Here is a 14,602-nt window from a genome sequence, read left to right as displayed (position 1 = left end):
CCCCCCGCAGGTACTTCAAGGGACCCCTGGGTACCGCAGGTACCCTAGCAGCACACACACCCCCCCCCCCGGGTACTTCAAGGGACCCCCAAGTACCTCAGCAGCCCCCCTTGGTAACTCAGGGGACCCCAGGGTGCCTTAGGGGGGACCCCAACCACCTGCCAGGTACCCCAGCTGTCTGACACCCCCCCAGGAGGGCCCACACACACACACACCATGGTAGCCACCCCAGTTGCCCCCCACGTCCCCCCGCAGCCGCCTGCTCGGGGCACCTTGCCCACCCGCCCTGACCCACGGCCCTGGGTAAGTCTCCCAAGCCCCTGCCTGCCTGGTGGGGGGGGGGTCCCACAGCCTCCCCCCCACCATATGGGCACCACGCAGGGCCACCCTGGCCACCCCCACGGCTCTCACTATGGGCACTACAGCCCAGGGAGGGGAGCGGGGGCCGTGGGGACCCCCCCCCTGCCCCGTCACAGCAGCAGGGGATGAGTGGGGCTTGAGCGCTAATCCGCTCCCCGGCCCCCCACCATGGGGCAGCCCCCAGCCCGGTGCCAAAACGGGACGACCCGAGGGGGCGAGTGGTTCTCCCCATGGCACCGCTGTGCCCGTGGGTCCGTCTGTCCGACCGTCCCCTGCCTGGGGTTCCCCCCCCCCACCCCCACCCCCATAGCGGGGGGCTCCCCACCACCCCCCAGAGCGGGGCCGTAATCGTGTCAGCTCCGGTCCCGATTTAGCCCTAATCCCTGGCCGAGGTGATCGGCCTCGTTAACACCCTGCCGGGATTAAGGGGATGCTCACCCCTGACACCCCTGGATGCTGGGGGGGGGGGGGGGGGCGGTGTTGCCCCCCCCTGCCGCAAGGCATGCTGGGACATGTAGTCCCCCTGCACCCCTCAGAGGGGGCCATGACCCCCCACTGTCCCCAGGAACCCACAGCGGTAGCAGGATGACCCGGGGGGTCAGCAGGGACCCCAGCACCCACTGGGGGGGGGGGGGGTGTCAGCAGGGTGCTGGGGGGCTCGGGAGGCATTTAGGGTGCGGGAAGGAGTCAGGGAGCTTTGGGGGTGCAGGGTGGGAGTGGGCCCTCAGGAGGGGTTTTGGGGTGCAGGGTGGGAGTGAGGGGCTGTGGTGGGGTTTTGGGGTGCAGGTAGGGTTTAGGACAGTTTGGGGGTACCGGGTGGTCTCGGGGGGGTTTTGGGGTGCAGGTAGGAGTCAGGGAGGTTTGGGGGTGCAGGAAGGGCTGGTGAGGGGGGTTGGGGTGCAGAGTACCAGCGATGCAGTTTTGGGGTGCAGGTAGGAGTCAGGGCAGTTTGGGGGTGGAGGGTGGTCTGGGGGGGGTGGTGGTTGGGGTGCAGGTAGGAATCAAGGTAGTCTGGGGGCACGGGGTGGTCTCAGGAGAGTTTTGGGGTGAAGTTTGGGGGTGTGAGCAGAAGCAGGGCACCCAGGAGGGGTTTCAGGGTGCTGGCTGCCCGCAGGGGCGGTTTGGGGGCGCAGAGGGTCCCGGGGGGGGCCCCGCCCTCTGCGGCAGGAGCTAGTTAAGCCTTTGGGGGGGGGGTCTGATACCCCCTGATCCCCCCAACCCGCTAATCAGGGCTCGGGGGCGATTAGTCGCCCCAAAAGCGGCTTGACGGGTGGGTAAGCCCGGCTTGGCCAGCGCCCGCCCGTCGGATAAGCCGAGCTCAGCCGCGCTTTGCGGCGTTAGCCCCGATTAGGGGGCTGGGGGGGGTCCGGCCCCATCCGCCCCCCTCCCTATAAAGGGTCCCGCCGGCTGCCCCCCTGGCCCGCACCCCTCCGCGTCCGCCCGCCCGCCCGTCCGTCCGTCCCCGCCGCCATGCAGAAGTCGCGGGAGGGCCGGGAGGAACTCCCGGAGGACTTCTACATCCCCATGGCGCTGGACACCTCCAACCTGACGGCGCTGAGCCCCTTCCTGGTGCCCCAGACCCACCTGGGCAGCCCCGGGGTCTTCATGGGGATGTCGGCCTTCATGTTCATGCTGATCGCCCTGGGGGTGCCCATCAACGCCCTCACCATCTTCTGCACCGCCAAGTACAAGAAGTTGCGCTCCCACCTCAACTACATCCTGGTCAACCTGGCCGTCTCCAACCTGTTGGTCATCTGCGTCGGCTCCACCACCGCCTTCTACAGCTTCTCCCAGATGTACTTCGCCCTGGGGCCCACCGCCTGCAAGATCGAGGGCTTCGCCGCCACCCTCGGAGGTAGACGGGGACGGGGACGCGCCGTGGCGGGGAGGGGGGGGACCTTGGGTGGTGGGGGGGGGCGGACGGGGAGCAGAAGGACACGAGAGCGTGGGGACGTGAGGTGTGCGGGACACCAGGGCCTTGGGGACAGTTGGGCGAGTGGGACACGGGGCAGAAGGACACCAGGGCTTGGGGACGTTGGGCATGGGGACGTTGGGCAAGTGGGACACCAGGGCGTTGGGGACGTTGGGTATGGGGACGTTGGGCAAGTGGGACGTTGGGTATGGGGGACACCAGGACTTGGGGACGTTGGGCAAGTGGGACACCAGGGCGTTGGGGACGTTGGTTATGGAGACGTTGGGCAAGTGGGACGTTGGGTATGGGGGACACCAGGGCTTGGGGACGTTGGGCAAGTGGTACACCAGGGCTTGGGGACGTTGGGTATGGGGACGTTGGGCAAGTGGGACGTGGGGCAAGTGGGATGTTGGGTATGGGGGACACCAGGGCATGGGGACGTTGGGCAAGTGGGATGTTGAGTAAGTGGGACACCAGGATGATGGGTATGGGGACGTTGGGCAAGTGGGACACCAGGGCGTTGGGGACGTTGGGTATGGGGACATTGGGTGTGTAGGACATGGAGCAGAAGGACACGAGAGTGTGAGGACATCAGGTGTGCAGGACACCAGGGCGTTGGGGACGTTGGGCGTGGGGACGTTGGGCAAGTGGGACGTGGGGCAGAAGGACACCAGGGCGTTGGGGACGTTGGGTAAGTGGGACACCAGGGCGTTGGGGACGTTGGGCGAGTGGGACGTTGGGTAAGTGGGACGTGGGGCAGAAGGACACCAGGGCTTGGGGACATTGGGTGCATAGGACGTGGGGACGTTGGGACATTGGGCATGGGGATGTTGGGTGTGTAGGACATGGGGACGTTGGGTACGGGGACGTTGGGCAAGTGGGACACCAGGACGTTGGGGACGTTGGGGTTCTGGGACATGGGGTAGAAGGACACTGGGTCATGGGGACGCTGGGCATGGGGACATCAGGTGTGTGGGACGCGGGGCAGAGGGACACCGTGGCACGGGGACGTTGGGGAGATGAGGACATGGGGACGTCGGGTGCGAGGGGACACAAAGTACGGGGACACCGTGCCATGGGGGACGTCGGGCGCGCGGGACCCGGCGCGCGGTGGCAGCGGGACCCCGCCCACGTCCCGGGGCCGCGTGGGGTGGGTGGCACGGGGCAGCGGCGTCCCCTCTGTCCCCTCTGTCCGCCCCCCCCCCAGGCATGGTGAGCCTCTGGTCGCTGGCGGTGGTGGCCTTCGAGCGGTTCCTGGTGATCTGCAAGCCCCTGGGCAACTTCACCTTCCGGGGCAGCCACGCCGTCCTGGGCTGCGCCGCCACCTGGATCTTCGGCCTCGTCGCCTCCGTGCCCCCCCTCTTCGGCTGGAGCAGGTCCGGGGGTTCCCCGGGATTTGGAGGAAGATGGGAGGGGGGGCGCGGGAGGCAGTTGGCGTGAGGCGTGACCGTGTCCTTCCCCGCCCCCCCCCCAGGTACATCCCCGAGGGGCTGCAGTGCTCCTGCGGCCCCGACTGGTACACCTCCAACAACAAGTGGAACAACGAGTCCTACGTCATCTTCCTCTTCTGCTTCTGCTTCGGCGTGCCCCTCGCCATCATCATCTTCTCCTACGGGCGCCTGCTTCTCACCCTGCGCGCGGTAAACCCACCCCACCCCCCCCAAAATCCCCCCACCCCTGCCAAGGAGGACACGGGGCAGGGGGCACGGGCACCGGCTTTATTGGGGGAATGCGGAGGCGGGAGGGGAAGCAGCCGCCCATGGGGTGGTTGGGGGGGGGACAGGGGTGACCCTAGAGGGGTGGCCGTTCCCTGGGGTGACCCTATAGGGCTGGCGGTTCCCCGTGGGTCAGAGGGGACCCTATAGCGATGGCAGGTCCCTTGGGGGGGGATGGACACCCTATAGAGACAATGGTTCCCCATGGGTCAGAGGGGACCCAATGGCGATGACCGTTCCCCAGGGCGACCCTATAGCGATGGCGGTTCCCCACGGGTCAGAGGGGACCCTATAGCGATGGCAGGTCCCTGGGGGGATGATGGACACCCTATAGAGATGATGGTTCTCCACGGGTCGGAGGGGACCCTATAGTGACGGCAGGTCCCTGGGGGGGACAGATGATGGACACCCTATAGACATGACGGTTCCCCGTGGGTCGGAGGGGACCCAACGGAGATGACCGTTCCCCAGGGTGACCCTATAGCGATGGCGGTTCCCCACGGGTCAGAGGGGACCCTATAGCGATGGCAGGTCCCTGGGGGGGACGATGGACACCCTATAGAGATGATGGTTCTCCACAGGTCGGAGGGGACCCTATAGTGACGGCAGGTCCCTGGGGGGACAGATGATGGACACCCTATAGACATGACAGTTCCCTGTGGGTCAGAGGGGACCCTATAGCGATGACCGTTCCCCAGGGTAACCCTATAGCGATGGCAGTTCCCTGTGGGTCAGAGGGGACCCTATAGCAATGGCAGATCCCTGGGGGGGACGATGGACACCCTATAGAGATGGTGGTTCCCCATGGGCTAGAGGGGACCCGACAGAGATGTCCATTCCCCAGGGCGACCCTATAGAGACGACAGTTCCCTGTGGGTCAGAAGGGACCCGACGGAGATGTCCATTCCCCAGGGCGACCCTATAGGGCTGGCGGTTCCCCGCGGGTCAGAGGGGACCCTATAGCGACGGCAGGTCCCCGGGGGGGGGGCACGCGCACGGACACCCTATAGAGACGACGGTTCCCCGCGGGTCCTCGCGGCCCCCTGAGCGCCGTCGTCGGTCCCCCCGCAGGTGGCGAAGCAGCAGGAGCAGTCGGCCACGACGCAGAAGGCGGAGCGGGAGGTGACCAAGATGGTGGTGGTGATGGTGCTGGGCTTCCTCATCTGCTGGGCGCCCTACTCGGCCTTCGCCCTCTGGGTGGTGACGCACCGGGGCCAGCCCTTCGACGTGGGGCTGGCCTCCATCCCCTCCGTCTTCTCCAAGGCCTCCACCGTCTACAACCCCGTCATCTACGTCTTCATGAACAAGCAGGTGGGGGCAGCAGCCGGGGGGTTAGAGGGGCCTCGGGGTGGGGGGGTGGGGGCACCGGCCAGGTCGCCCGGGGACGGCCCGGTGATGGCCCAGTAACACGGCCCAGTAACGCACCCCGGTGACCCTGGTAATGCCCCAGTGACACCCCAATAACATCCCAGGGATGCTCCAGTAACACGCCCCAGTGACCCCCGGGGATGCTCCAGTGACACCCCAATAACCCCCCCCCCACTGACACCCCAGTGACCCCCTGGTGACACCCCAATAACATCCCAGGGATGCTCCAGTAACGCCCCCCAGTGACACCCCAGTAACACGCCCCAGTGACCCCCGGGGATGCTCCAGTGACACCCCAATAACCCCCCCCCCACTGACACCCCAGTGACCCCCTGGTGACACCCCAATAACATCCCAGGGATGCTCCAGTAACGCCCCCCAGTGACACCCCAGTAACACGCCCCAGTGACCCCCTGGTGACACCCCAGTAACGCTCCAGTGACCCCCTGGTGACACCCCAGTAACATCGCAGTAACCCCCCAGTAACACAGCCCAGTAACACGCCCCAGTGATGCTCCAGTGACCCCCTGGGGACACCCCAATAACTCCCCAGTGACACCCCAATAACACACCCCAGTTATACCTCAGTTACACACCCCAGTAACGCCCAGTGACACCCCAGTAAGGGACCAGTAATGGCCTAAGAACACGCCCCAGTGACCCCCTGGCGGCACCCCAATAACTCCCCAGTGATACCCCAGTAACACGCCCCAGTGACCCCTCGGTGACACCCCAATAACGCCCCAGTCACCCCCTGGTGATACCCCAATAACTCCCCAGTAAAACGCCCCAGTGATACCCCAGTAACACACCCCAGTAACCCCCAGTGACATCCCAGTAAGGGACCAGTGACGGCCTAAAAACACGCCCCAGTGACCCCCTGGCGACACCCCAGTAACTCCACAGTGACACCCCAGTAACACACCCCAGTAACCCCCAGTGACACCCCAGTAAGGGACCAGTGACGGCCTAAAAACACGCCCCAGTGACCCCCTGGCGACACCCCAGTAACTCCCCGGTGACACCCCAGTAACACGCCCCAGTGACCCACTGCAGATGCCCCAATAACGCCCCAGTGACACCCCAGTAAGAGCCCAGCGACATCCGGGCAGCGTGCCTGGTGACGGGGGGGGGGACGCTGTCGGGGCGGGGGGGGGTGTGTGACAGCGGCGGGGGGAGTGACGCCATCCCCCTCCCCAGTTCCGCTCCTGCATGCTGAAGCTGGTGTTCTGCGGGAAGAGCCCCTTCGGGGACGAGGACGACGTCTCGGGATCCTCGCAGGCCACCCAGGTCTCCTCCGTCTCCTCCAGCCAGGTCTCGCCCGCGTAGGCCGCCCCACGGCCGCCTCTGCCCCACGGGCGTTCGCCCCACGGTGGGCTCGGACCCCCACCCCCCCCCCCCCCCCCCAGACCACATCTCCCCCACCCCGGGGCGGCGTGGGGCTCCCCGGGCGGTGGGGTGCCGGAGGGGGGGGGGGGGGGCCGCCGCCGCCGCGCACGTGGCTCGTCCGCCCGCCGTGGGGCAGCCCCACTGCTGTGTTGTACATACACCCCCCCCCCTCGCCCCGCTGTACCCCACGGCATTAAACGCTGGAGATGCAGCCTCTGCCTCTGCGTGGGGTGGGGGGGTCCCCGTGTCCCCCCTGGAGCCGGCCCGTGGTGGCGGGGGGGGGGGCCGCGCGGCCGAGTTCTGCTAGTAGTGAGCTTTTTGCCAACGTAAATAGTTCAGAACTAGCGGAATTCCTGTCGCACGGCCCCGGGTGGGGGGCGGGCACGGCCCCACGGCGACCCACGGCGGTTCGCGGCGCCTCACCGCGGCCCGTCGTGCCCCACGGCAGCCCCTGATGCCCCCACGGCACCCCACGGCGGCCCGTGGAGTCCCGTGGCAGCCCCGTGGCGCTCCGCGGCGGCCCGTGGTGTCCCTCGGCAGCCCCACGGTAGCCCACGGTGTCCCACAGCACCCCACGGCGGCCCGTGGCACCCCAGCAGCCACCCGTGGCATCCCTCAGTAGCCCCACAGCACCCCACAGTGGCCACTGGCGCCCTGCGCCAGACCCACAGCAGCCCGGGGTGTCCCACATCACCCCATTGTGTCCCACAGCACTCCGTAACACCCCGTGGCAGCCCCACAGCACCCCACGGTGTCCCACAGCACCCCACGGTGTCCCGTGGCAGTCCACGGTCTCCCACCAAGACCCCACGGCACGCATCTTGTCCCACAGTAGCCCCACAGCCCCACACAGTGGCCAGCGGTGTCCCGTGGCATCCCACAGCACCCCACAGCGGCCACCGGTGTCCTGTGACAGACCCACGGCAGCCCTGGATGTCCCACAGCACCCTATTGTGCTCCACGTCACCCCACAGCACCCCGTGGCGCCCCACAGCAGCCCCACACAGCGGCCACTGGTGTCCCGTGGCACCCCACAGCACCCCAAGGCACCCCACCGTGTCCTGTGGCACCCAAACATCCGCCCCCAGCACCCCACAGCAGCCACTGGTGTCCTGCGCCAGACCCACGGCAGCCCGGGGTGTCCCACAACACCCCACTGTGTCCCACAGCACCCCACTGTGTCCCACGGCACCCCACAGCACCCCACTGTGTCCCACATCACCCCACAGCACCCTATGGTGCTCCACAGCAGCCCCACAGCCCCACACAGCACCCCACAGTGTCCCACAGCACCCCACTATGTCCCATGGAACCCCACTATGTCCCACAGCACCCCACAGCACCCCACTGTGTCCCACAGCACCCCACGTCACCCCACAGCACCCCATGGTGCCCCACAGCAGCCCCACACAGCACCCCACAGTGTCCCACGGCACCCCACAGTGTTCCACGGCACTTTACTATGTCCCACAGCACCCCATCACATCCCACAGCACCCTACAGCACCCCACTGTGTCCCACAGCACCCCACGGCACCCCACTGTGCCCCACGGCACCCCACAGCACCCCACTGTGCCCCACGGCACCCCACTGTGTCCCACAGCACCCCATCACATCCCACAGCACCCCACAGCACCCCACTGTATCCCACAGCACCCCATCACGTCCCACAGCACCCCACTGTGCCCCACGGCACCCCACGGCACCCCACTGTGTCCCACGGCACCCCATCACGTCCCACAGCACCCGCACCCCACTGTGCCCCACGGCACCCCACTGTGTCCCACAGCACCCCACAGCACCCCACTGTGTCCCACAGCACGCCATCACGTCCCACAGCACCCCACTGTGCCCCACGGCACCCCACAGCACCCCACTGTGTCCCACAGCACCCCGCTGTGCCCCACGGCACCCTGTGGCATCCCACAGCGGCCCCACGCACCCCACATCACCCGTGGTGTCCCCACGGCCGCCCTACAGCACCCGTGACGTCCCCAAACCCCCCCCCACACCCCCACCCGCCCCCCAGCCCCACGGCACTTACCCACCCCGGCTCCAGCGGGGTCCGGCTGCCCCCCGGGTGCTGTGGGGAGAGAGACAGGGAGCGGGGGGCACCGACACCCCCACAGGACCCCCCCCCTCAACCCGCCTGCCCCACACGGGGGGCTCCCCCCACCCCACAGCCCCCCCCCCCCCACGGGGCAGCCCACCCCCCTCACCCCTTTCCTCGCCCAAAACGGGGGTCCCGCACCCCACCGGCGCACCCCACGCGCTGCGCCCCGTTCTCCCCACCGCCGCCGCCGCCGCGCCCCCTTTTCCCCTCCCGGGGGATTAAAATTTCCAGTGTCCCCCCTAATCGGACTCCCCTGGGGCGACCCGAAAATCCCTGGATTAGGGGGGGGGGGGGGGGGGCGTGGGGGGGCGGCTCCCGGTTGCGCCGGAGAGGATTAGGGTCGGGGCTGGGGGGCACCTTTGGGGCGATGGGTCCCCGGGGAGCACCCCCAAACCCCGCACCCCCTGCGGACCCCCCCGTCGGGGTAGAGCAGGGCGACGGCCCCCAACCTTTGGGGCCCCCCTCGTTAATCCCCCCCCCCCCCCCCCCGGCCTAATTGCTAATTAAGGCTGCGGGTTATTTTTAAGGGTGCTGGGGCGAGGTGGGGGGGTTGGGGGGGTGGCCCCGTTCCCCCCGTGCCCTACTTGGCCCCGCGCCGCAGCCCCCCCCCCGGTGATGTAACCGCCTTGGCCCCATGACCGCGATCTGTCGGGCCCCATGAGCGTCAGCGCCCCGACGCCGTGGGGCGGGAGGGGGCCCAGCACCCCGCCGTGGGGCAGGAGGGGGTCCAGCACCCCGCCGTGGGGCAGGAGGGGTCCAGCACCCCGCCGTGGGGTGAGAAAGGGCCTAGTGCTCCGCTATGGGGGGAGAGAGGTTTCAACACCCAGCTATGTAGGGCAGGATGGGTGCCAGCACCCCGCCGTGGGGCGAGAAGGGGCTCAGCACCCTGCCATGGGGCAGGAGGGGTCACAGCACCCCGCCGTGGGGCAGGAAGGGGGTTCAAGACCCCGCTATATGGGGCAGGATGGGTGCCAGCACCCCGCCATGGGGCAGGAGAGGGTTGAAAACCCCACTACATGGGGCAGGATGGGTGCCAGCACCCCACCACGGGGTGGGAAGAGGCCTAGCACCCTGCCATGGGGCAGGAGGGGGTTCAAGACCCCGCTATATGGGGCAGGATGGGTGCCAAAACCCCACTACATGGGGCAGGATGGGTGCCAGCACCCTGCCATGGGGCAGGATGGGTGCCAGCACCCCGCCATGGGGCAGGAGAGGGTTGAAAACCCCACTACATGGGGCAGGATGGGTGCCAGCACCCCGCCATGGGGCGGGAGGGGGTTCAAGACCCCGCTATGTAGGGCAGGATGGGTGCCAGCACCCCGCCATGGGGCGGGATGGTTGCCAGCACCCTGCCATAGGGCAGGAGGGGTCCCAGCACCCCGCCGTGGGGCGGGAAGGGGGTTCAAGACCCCGCTACGTGGGGCAGGATGGGTGCCAGCACCCCGCCGTGGGGCAGGAGGGGGTCCCAGCGCCCCGTGTTGCGGGGCAGGAGAGCGTGGGGTCGTCCCGCCCGTGGGGCGGGATGCGGGAACGCCGGCCGTGCCGCGTGCCGGGAGGGCCGGTGATGGCCGCGGGCCCCGTCCCGCTGCCCCACGGGCCCAGACCCCGGGCGGGGGGCTGGGGGGGGGGGGTCCGCTGGGCGCCCTCGTTAGCCAAACGGGCCGTCAGGAAATTGCGGGTGACGGGATTAGCCCTCGGCGTCAATCCCAATCAGCGCTCACCCCGGCTGCTCGGCAAAGCGGGCGGGTGAGGCCGGGCCGGGCCGGGGGGGCCCCCTGATCCCCGCGGCCCAATTAAGGGATCAGGGGGGCTTTGGGGGGGACGGGGGGCTAATCCCGGGGGGGTGGGTATAAGAAGCGGGGAGCGGGCGGCGGGCGGCAGAGCCCGACGCCGACATCCGCTCTCCCCCCCGCCCAAAGGTCCTCGGTCTCCTTCCTCGGCTAGGCGACATGGCGGCGGGCTGGGAGACGGCGGTGTTCGCGGCGCGCCGGCGGCACGAGGACGAGGACACGACGCGGGACAGCGTCTTCACCTACACCAACAGCAACAACACCCGCGGTGAGCGGCCGGCGCCGGCGGCGGAGGTGGGGGGGAAACGCACGGAGGCGGGGGACGGTGCGGGACGAACGCCGACCGCCCTCTCCCCCCCCCCCCCCCCTTCCCCGCCTTTTCTCCGCCGCCCCAGGTCCCTTTGAGGGTCCCAACTACCACATCGCCCCGCGGTGGGTCTACAACCTGACCTCGCTGTGGATGATCTTCGTGGTGGTGGCCTCCGTCTTCACCAACGGGCTGGTGCTGGTGGCCACCTGGAAGTTCAAGAAGCTGCGTCACCCCCTCAACTGGATCCTGGTCAACCTGGCGGTGGCCGACCTGGGGGAGACCGTCATCGCCAGCACCATCAGCGTCATCAACCAGATCTTCGGTTACTTCGTCCTGGGTCACCCGCTCTGCATCATCGAGGGCTACACCGTCTCCGCCTGCGGTGAGACCCGCCGGTCTGCCCGGGGAGTGCCGGGGGGGGGCGTGGGGCAGGGCTGGGGAGTGGGTCTGTGGGGTGCTGGGAGCCGTGGGGCAGAGATGGGGGTCCCAAGCCCCCCCCGCGGGGCAGGACCACAGGGCCGGAGGGTGACCCACAGCACAGAGCCGTGGGGCTGAGATGCGGGGCAGGACCCCGGGTAGAGGGGGGGGCCGAGCACCCCACGCCACAGCCCCGGCCGGGCTAGAGGATACACCGAGACCCCCGGAGCCGGGCGCCGAGGGGCCGTACGCCGTGGGGCGGCCCCCCCTGACCCCCCACCCCTTCCTTCTCCCCCCCACCCCAGGCATCACGGCGCTGTGGTCGTTGGCCATCATCTCCTGGGAGCGGTGGTTCGTCGTCTGCAAACCCTTCGGCAACATCAAATTCGACGGGAAGCTGGCGGTGGCCGGCATCCTCTTCTCCTGGATCTGGTCCTGCGCCTGGACCGCGCCTCCCATTTTCGGCTGGAGCAGGTGGGGCGGGGGGACCGCGATGAGTTTTGGGGGGGGGGGGGGCAGCGGGCCCCACGGCGACCCCTCGCCCCACGCGTCTGTCCCGTTCTGCCCCCCCCTCCCCAGGTACTGGCCCCACGGGCTGAAGACGTCCTGCGGCCCCGACGTCTTCAGCGGCAGCTCGGACCCGGGGGTGCAGTCCTACATGGTGGTGCTGATGGTCACCTGCTGCTTCTTCCCCCTCACCATCATCATCCTCTGCTACCTCCAAGTCTGGCTGGCCATTCGGGCGGTGAGTGGGGCGGCGGAGGAGGGGGGGAGGGGGGGCGTCCGGGGAGCCCACCCCCACCCCGCAGAGCTCCCCAGATCTCCTCGAGAGCCCCCGGCAGCCCGTCTCCCCACGCAGACCTGCCGCAGACACCCAGGGAGCCCCCCTGCAGCCCATCTCCCCCCCCCCCACCCCCCCTTGGAGCCCCTGTGGGGGCCATCCCCCCCCATAGAGCCCCCCGGGAGCCCATTTCCCTCCCCTAGACACCCCCATGGGGCCCATCTCCCCCCACAGCCCACGAGGGAGCCCCCCTGGAGCCCATCTCCCCCCCCCCAGACCCTCTACAGCCCCCCTGGAGCCCATCTCCCCCCCAGACCCCCCCCTTGCAGCCCCCCCATCTCCCCCCACAGCCCCCCTTGGAGCTCCCCCAGAACCCATCTCCCCCCCCTGCAGCCCCCTGGGAGCCCAATTCCCCCCCCCCAAACCCCTCCACGGCCCCCCATCTCCCCCCCCAGGCCCCCTTGGAGCCCCCCAGGAGCCCATCTCCCCCCCCCCAAACCCCTCCACAGCCCCACATCTCCCCCCACAGCCCCCCTTGGAGCTCCCCCAGAGCCCATCTCCCCCCTGCAGCCCCCCAGGAGCCCCTCTCCCCCCCCCAAACCCCTCCGCAGCCCCCCCATCTCCCCCCACAGCCCCCCTTGGAGCCCCCTTGGAGCCCCCCTGGAGCCCATCTCTCCAGACCCTCTACAGCCCCCCAGGAGCCCATTTTCCCCCCCCAAACCCCTCTGCAGCCCCCCCATCTCCCCCCACAGCCCCCCTTGGAGCTCCCCCAGAGCCCATCTCCCCCCTGCAGCCCCCCAGGAGCCCCTCTCCCCCCCCCCAAACCCCTCCGCAGCCCCCCCATCTCCCCCCTGCAGCCCCCCTGGAGCCCATCTCTCCCCCCCCAGACCCTCTACAGCCCCCCTGGAGCCCATCTCCCCCCCCCCCAAACCCCTCCATGGCCCCCCATCTCCCCCCTACAGCCCCCCGGGAGCCTAATCGCCCCCCCTCCCCCCGGGGAGCCCAACCGCCCCCCCCCCCTCTGAGCCCCCTCCCTCCTTCCCCCCCTCGGCCCGCAGGTCGCCGCCCAGCAGAAGGAATCGGAGTCGACGCAGAAGGCGGAGAAGGAAGTGTCGCGCATGGTGGTGGTGATGATCGTGGCCTACTGCTTCTGCTGGGGGCCCTACACCATCTTCGCCTGCTTCGCCGCCGCCAACCCCGGCTACGCCTTCCACCCGCTGGCCGCCGCCCTGCCCGCCTACTTCGCCAAGAGCGCCACCATCTACAACCCCATCATCTACGTCTTCATGAACCGGCAGGTGGGACGCCGCCGGGATTCGGCGCAAAGGCCGCCGGGCGGGGTCGGGGCGGTAGCGGAAAGGCCGGCGGGCGGGGTCGGGGCGCGGGCGCGGGCGGTAGCGCCACGCCTCCGCCCCTGACACGCCCTTTTCTCTCCCCCCCCCCCCGCCCCCGCAGTTCCGCAACTGCATCCTGCAGCTCTTCGGGAAGAAGGTGGACGACGGCTCCGAGGTCTCCACCTCCCGCACCGAGGTCTCCTCCGTCTCCAACTCCTCCGTCTCGCCCGCGTAGGGCCCCCCCCGGCCCCCTCCCGCCCCCCAATAAAGGTTTGTACCCCCCGGAATGGTGTCGGCCTCCCCCGGAGGACTCCGCCTTCCCATCAGCCTCTGCGGTGGGATACCCCCCCCCCCAAGATCCCCGCGCCCGCGGACACGACGCCGGTCCCTTCCCGCGGGGTGCGAAGGTGGGCGCCGCGCCCCGCCCCCCGCCAGGCTGACGGCCAATAGGGAGGCGCCCCTCGGCGGCGCGCCGCGCAGCTGTTGGTCCAAGGGGATGTCAGTCTCGGGCGCACGCCCGCCCCCGGACCCGGGCCAGTCGGAAGGGAGCGCCGCGCTTCCCTCCAATCAGGGGGCGGGGACGTCACCGGGGAGGGCGGGGCGCGCTCTGCGCCGCACTTCCGCGCCGAAGGGGAGGGCGAGAGGGAGGGCGGGCCGCGGCGCCAAGCGGCCAATCAGATAGAGGGCGAGGGGAGGGGCGGCGGCCAATGCGGCGCGCCGGATTGGGGAGAAGGGGCGGGGGCTCCCGTCGCCGTCAGCGATTTCAAACGGCGGCGGCGGCGGCGGCGGCGGCGGCGGCGGCGGGGGACGGGGCCGCACCGGCAGGAGACGTCACCGCCGCCCGGCGGCTGGCCACGCCCCGCCCGCGCCCATTGGCGGAGAGGAGAGGGGAGGGGAGGGGAGGGGAGGGGAGGGGAGGGGAGGGGAGGTGGCGCTCCCTCCTCCTTCTGATTGGCTGCGGCGGGAAGGGAGGGGGTGGGGGTGGGGTGCACGCGGCGAGCGGGTGGCAGCGGCGGGGCGGGGCGGGGGGAGAGCGGTGACGCGGCGGCGTGCCCTGCAGCGCCGCGCCCTGATTGGCGGAAAAAGGGCGGGAGCGGCGCACGCCCGCCCCGA

General features: G+C 69.7%; 2 protein-coding genes across 2 annotated transcripts; both read left to right on the top strand.

Moving 5' to 3' along the window:
- The first annotated feature begins 1,636 nt into the window (after window positions 1-1,636).
- On the top strand, window positions 1,637-6,717 carry LOC126035214 (blue-sensitive opsin). Its single transcript, XM_049793378.1, has 5 exons — window positions 1,637-2,215; window positions 3,480-3,648; window positions 3,747-3,912; window positions 5,059-5,298; window positions 6,556-6,717. The coding sequence occupies exons 1-5, from the start codon at window positions 1,831-1,833 to the stop codon at window positions 6,682-6,684; spliced, it is 1,089 nt and encodes a 362-aa protein (XP_049649335.1). The 5' UTR covers window positions 1,637-1,830; the 3' UTR covers window positions 6,685-6,717.
- Window positions 6,718-10,729: 4,012 nt separating this feature from the next.
- On the top strand, window positions 10,730-13,776 carry LOC126035215 (red-sensitive opsin). The gene is made up of 6 exons (XM_049793379.1): window positions 10,730-10,915; window positions 11,043-11,339; window positions 11,680-11,848; window positions 11,954-12,119; window positions 13,214-13,453; window positions 13,611-13,776. The coding sequence occupies exons 1-6, from the start codon at window positions 10,807-10,809 to the stop codon at window positions 13,722-13,724; spliced, it is 1,095 nt and encodes a 364-aa protein (XP_049649336.1). The 5' UTR covers window positions 10,730-10,806; the 3' UTR covers window positions 13,725-13,776.
- Window positions 13,777-14,602: the final 826 nt, after the last annotated feature.

The sequence above is a fragment of the Accipiter gentilis genome, chromosome 38 (assembly GCF_929443795.1).
Source record: "Accipiter gentilis chromosome 38, bAccGen1.1, whole genome shotgun sequence".
Classification (NCBI taxonomy): Eukaryota; Metazoa; Chordata; class Aves; order Accipitriformes; family Accipitridae; genus Astur; species Astur gentilis.
Note: the sequence above shows the minus strand (reverse complement) of the source record. Positions and strands in the feature narration are given on the sequence as shown.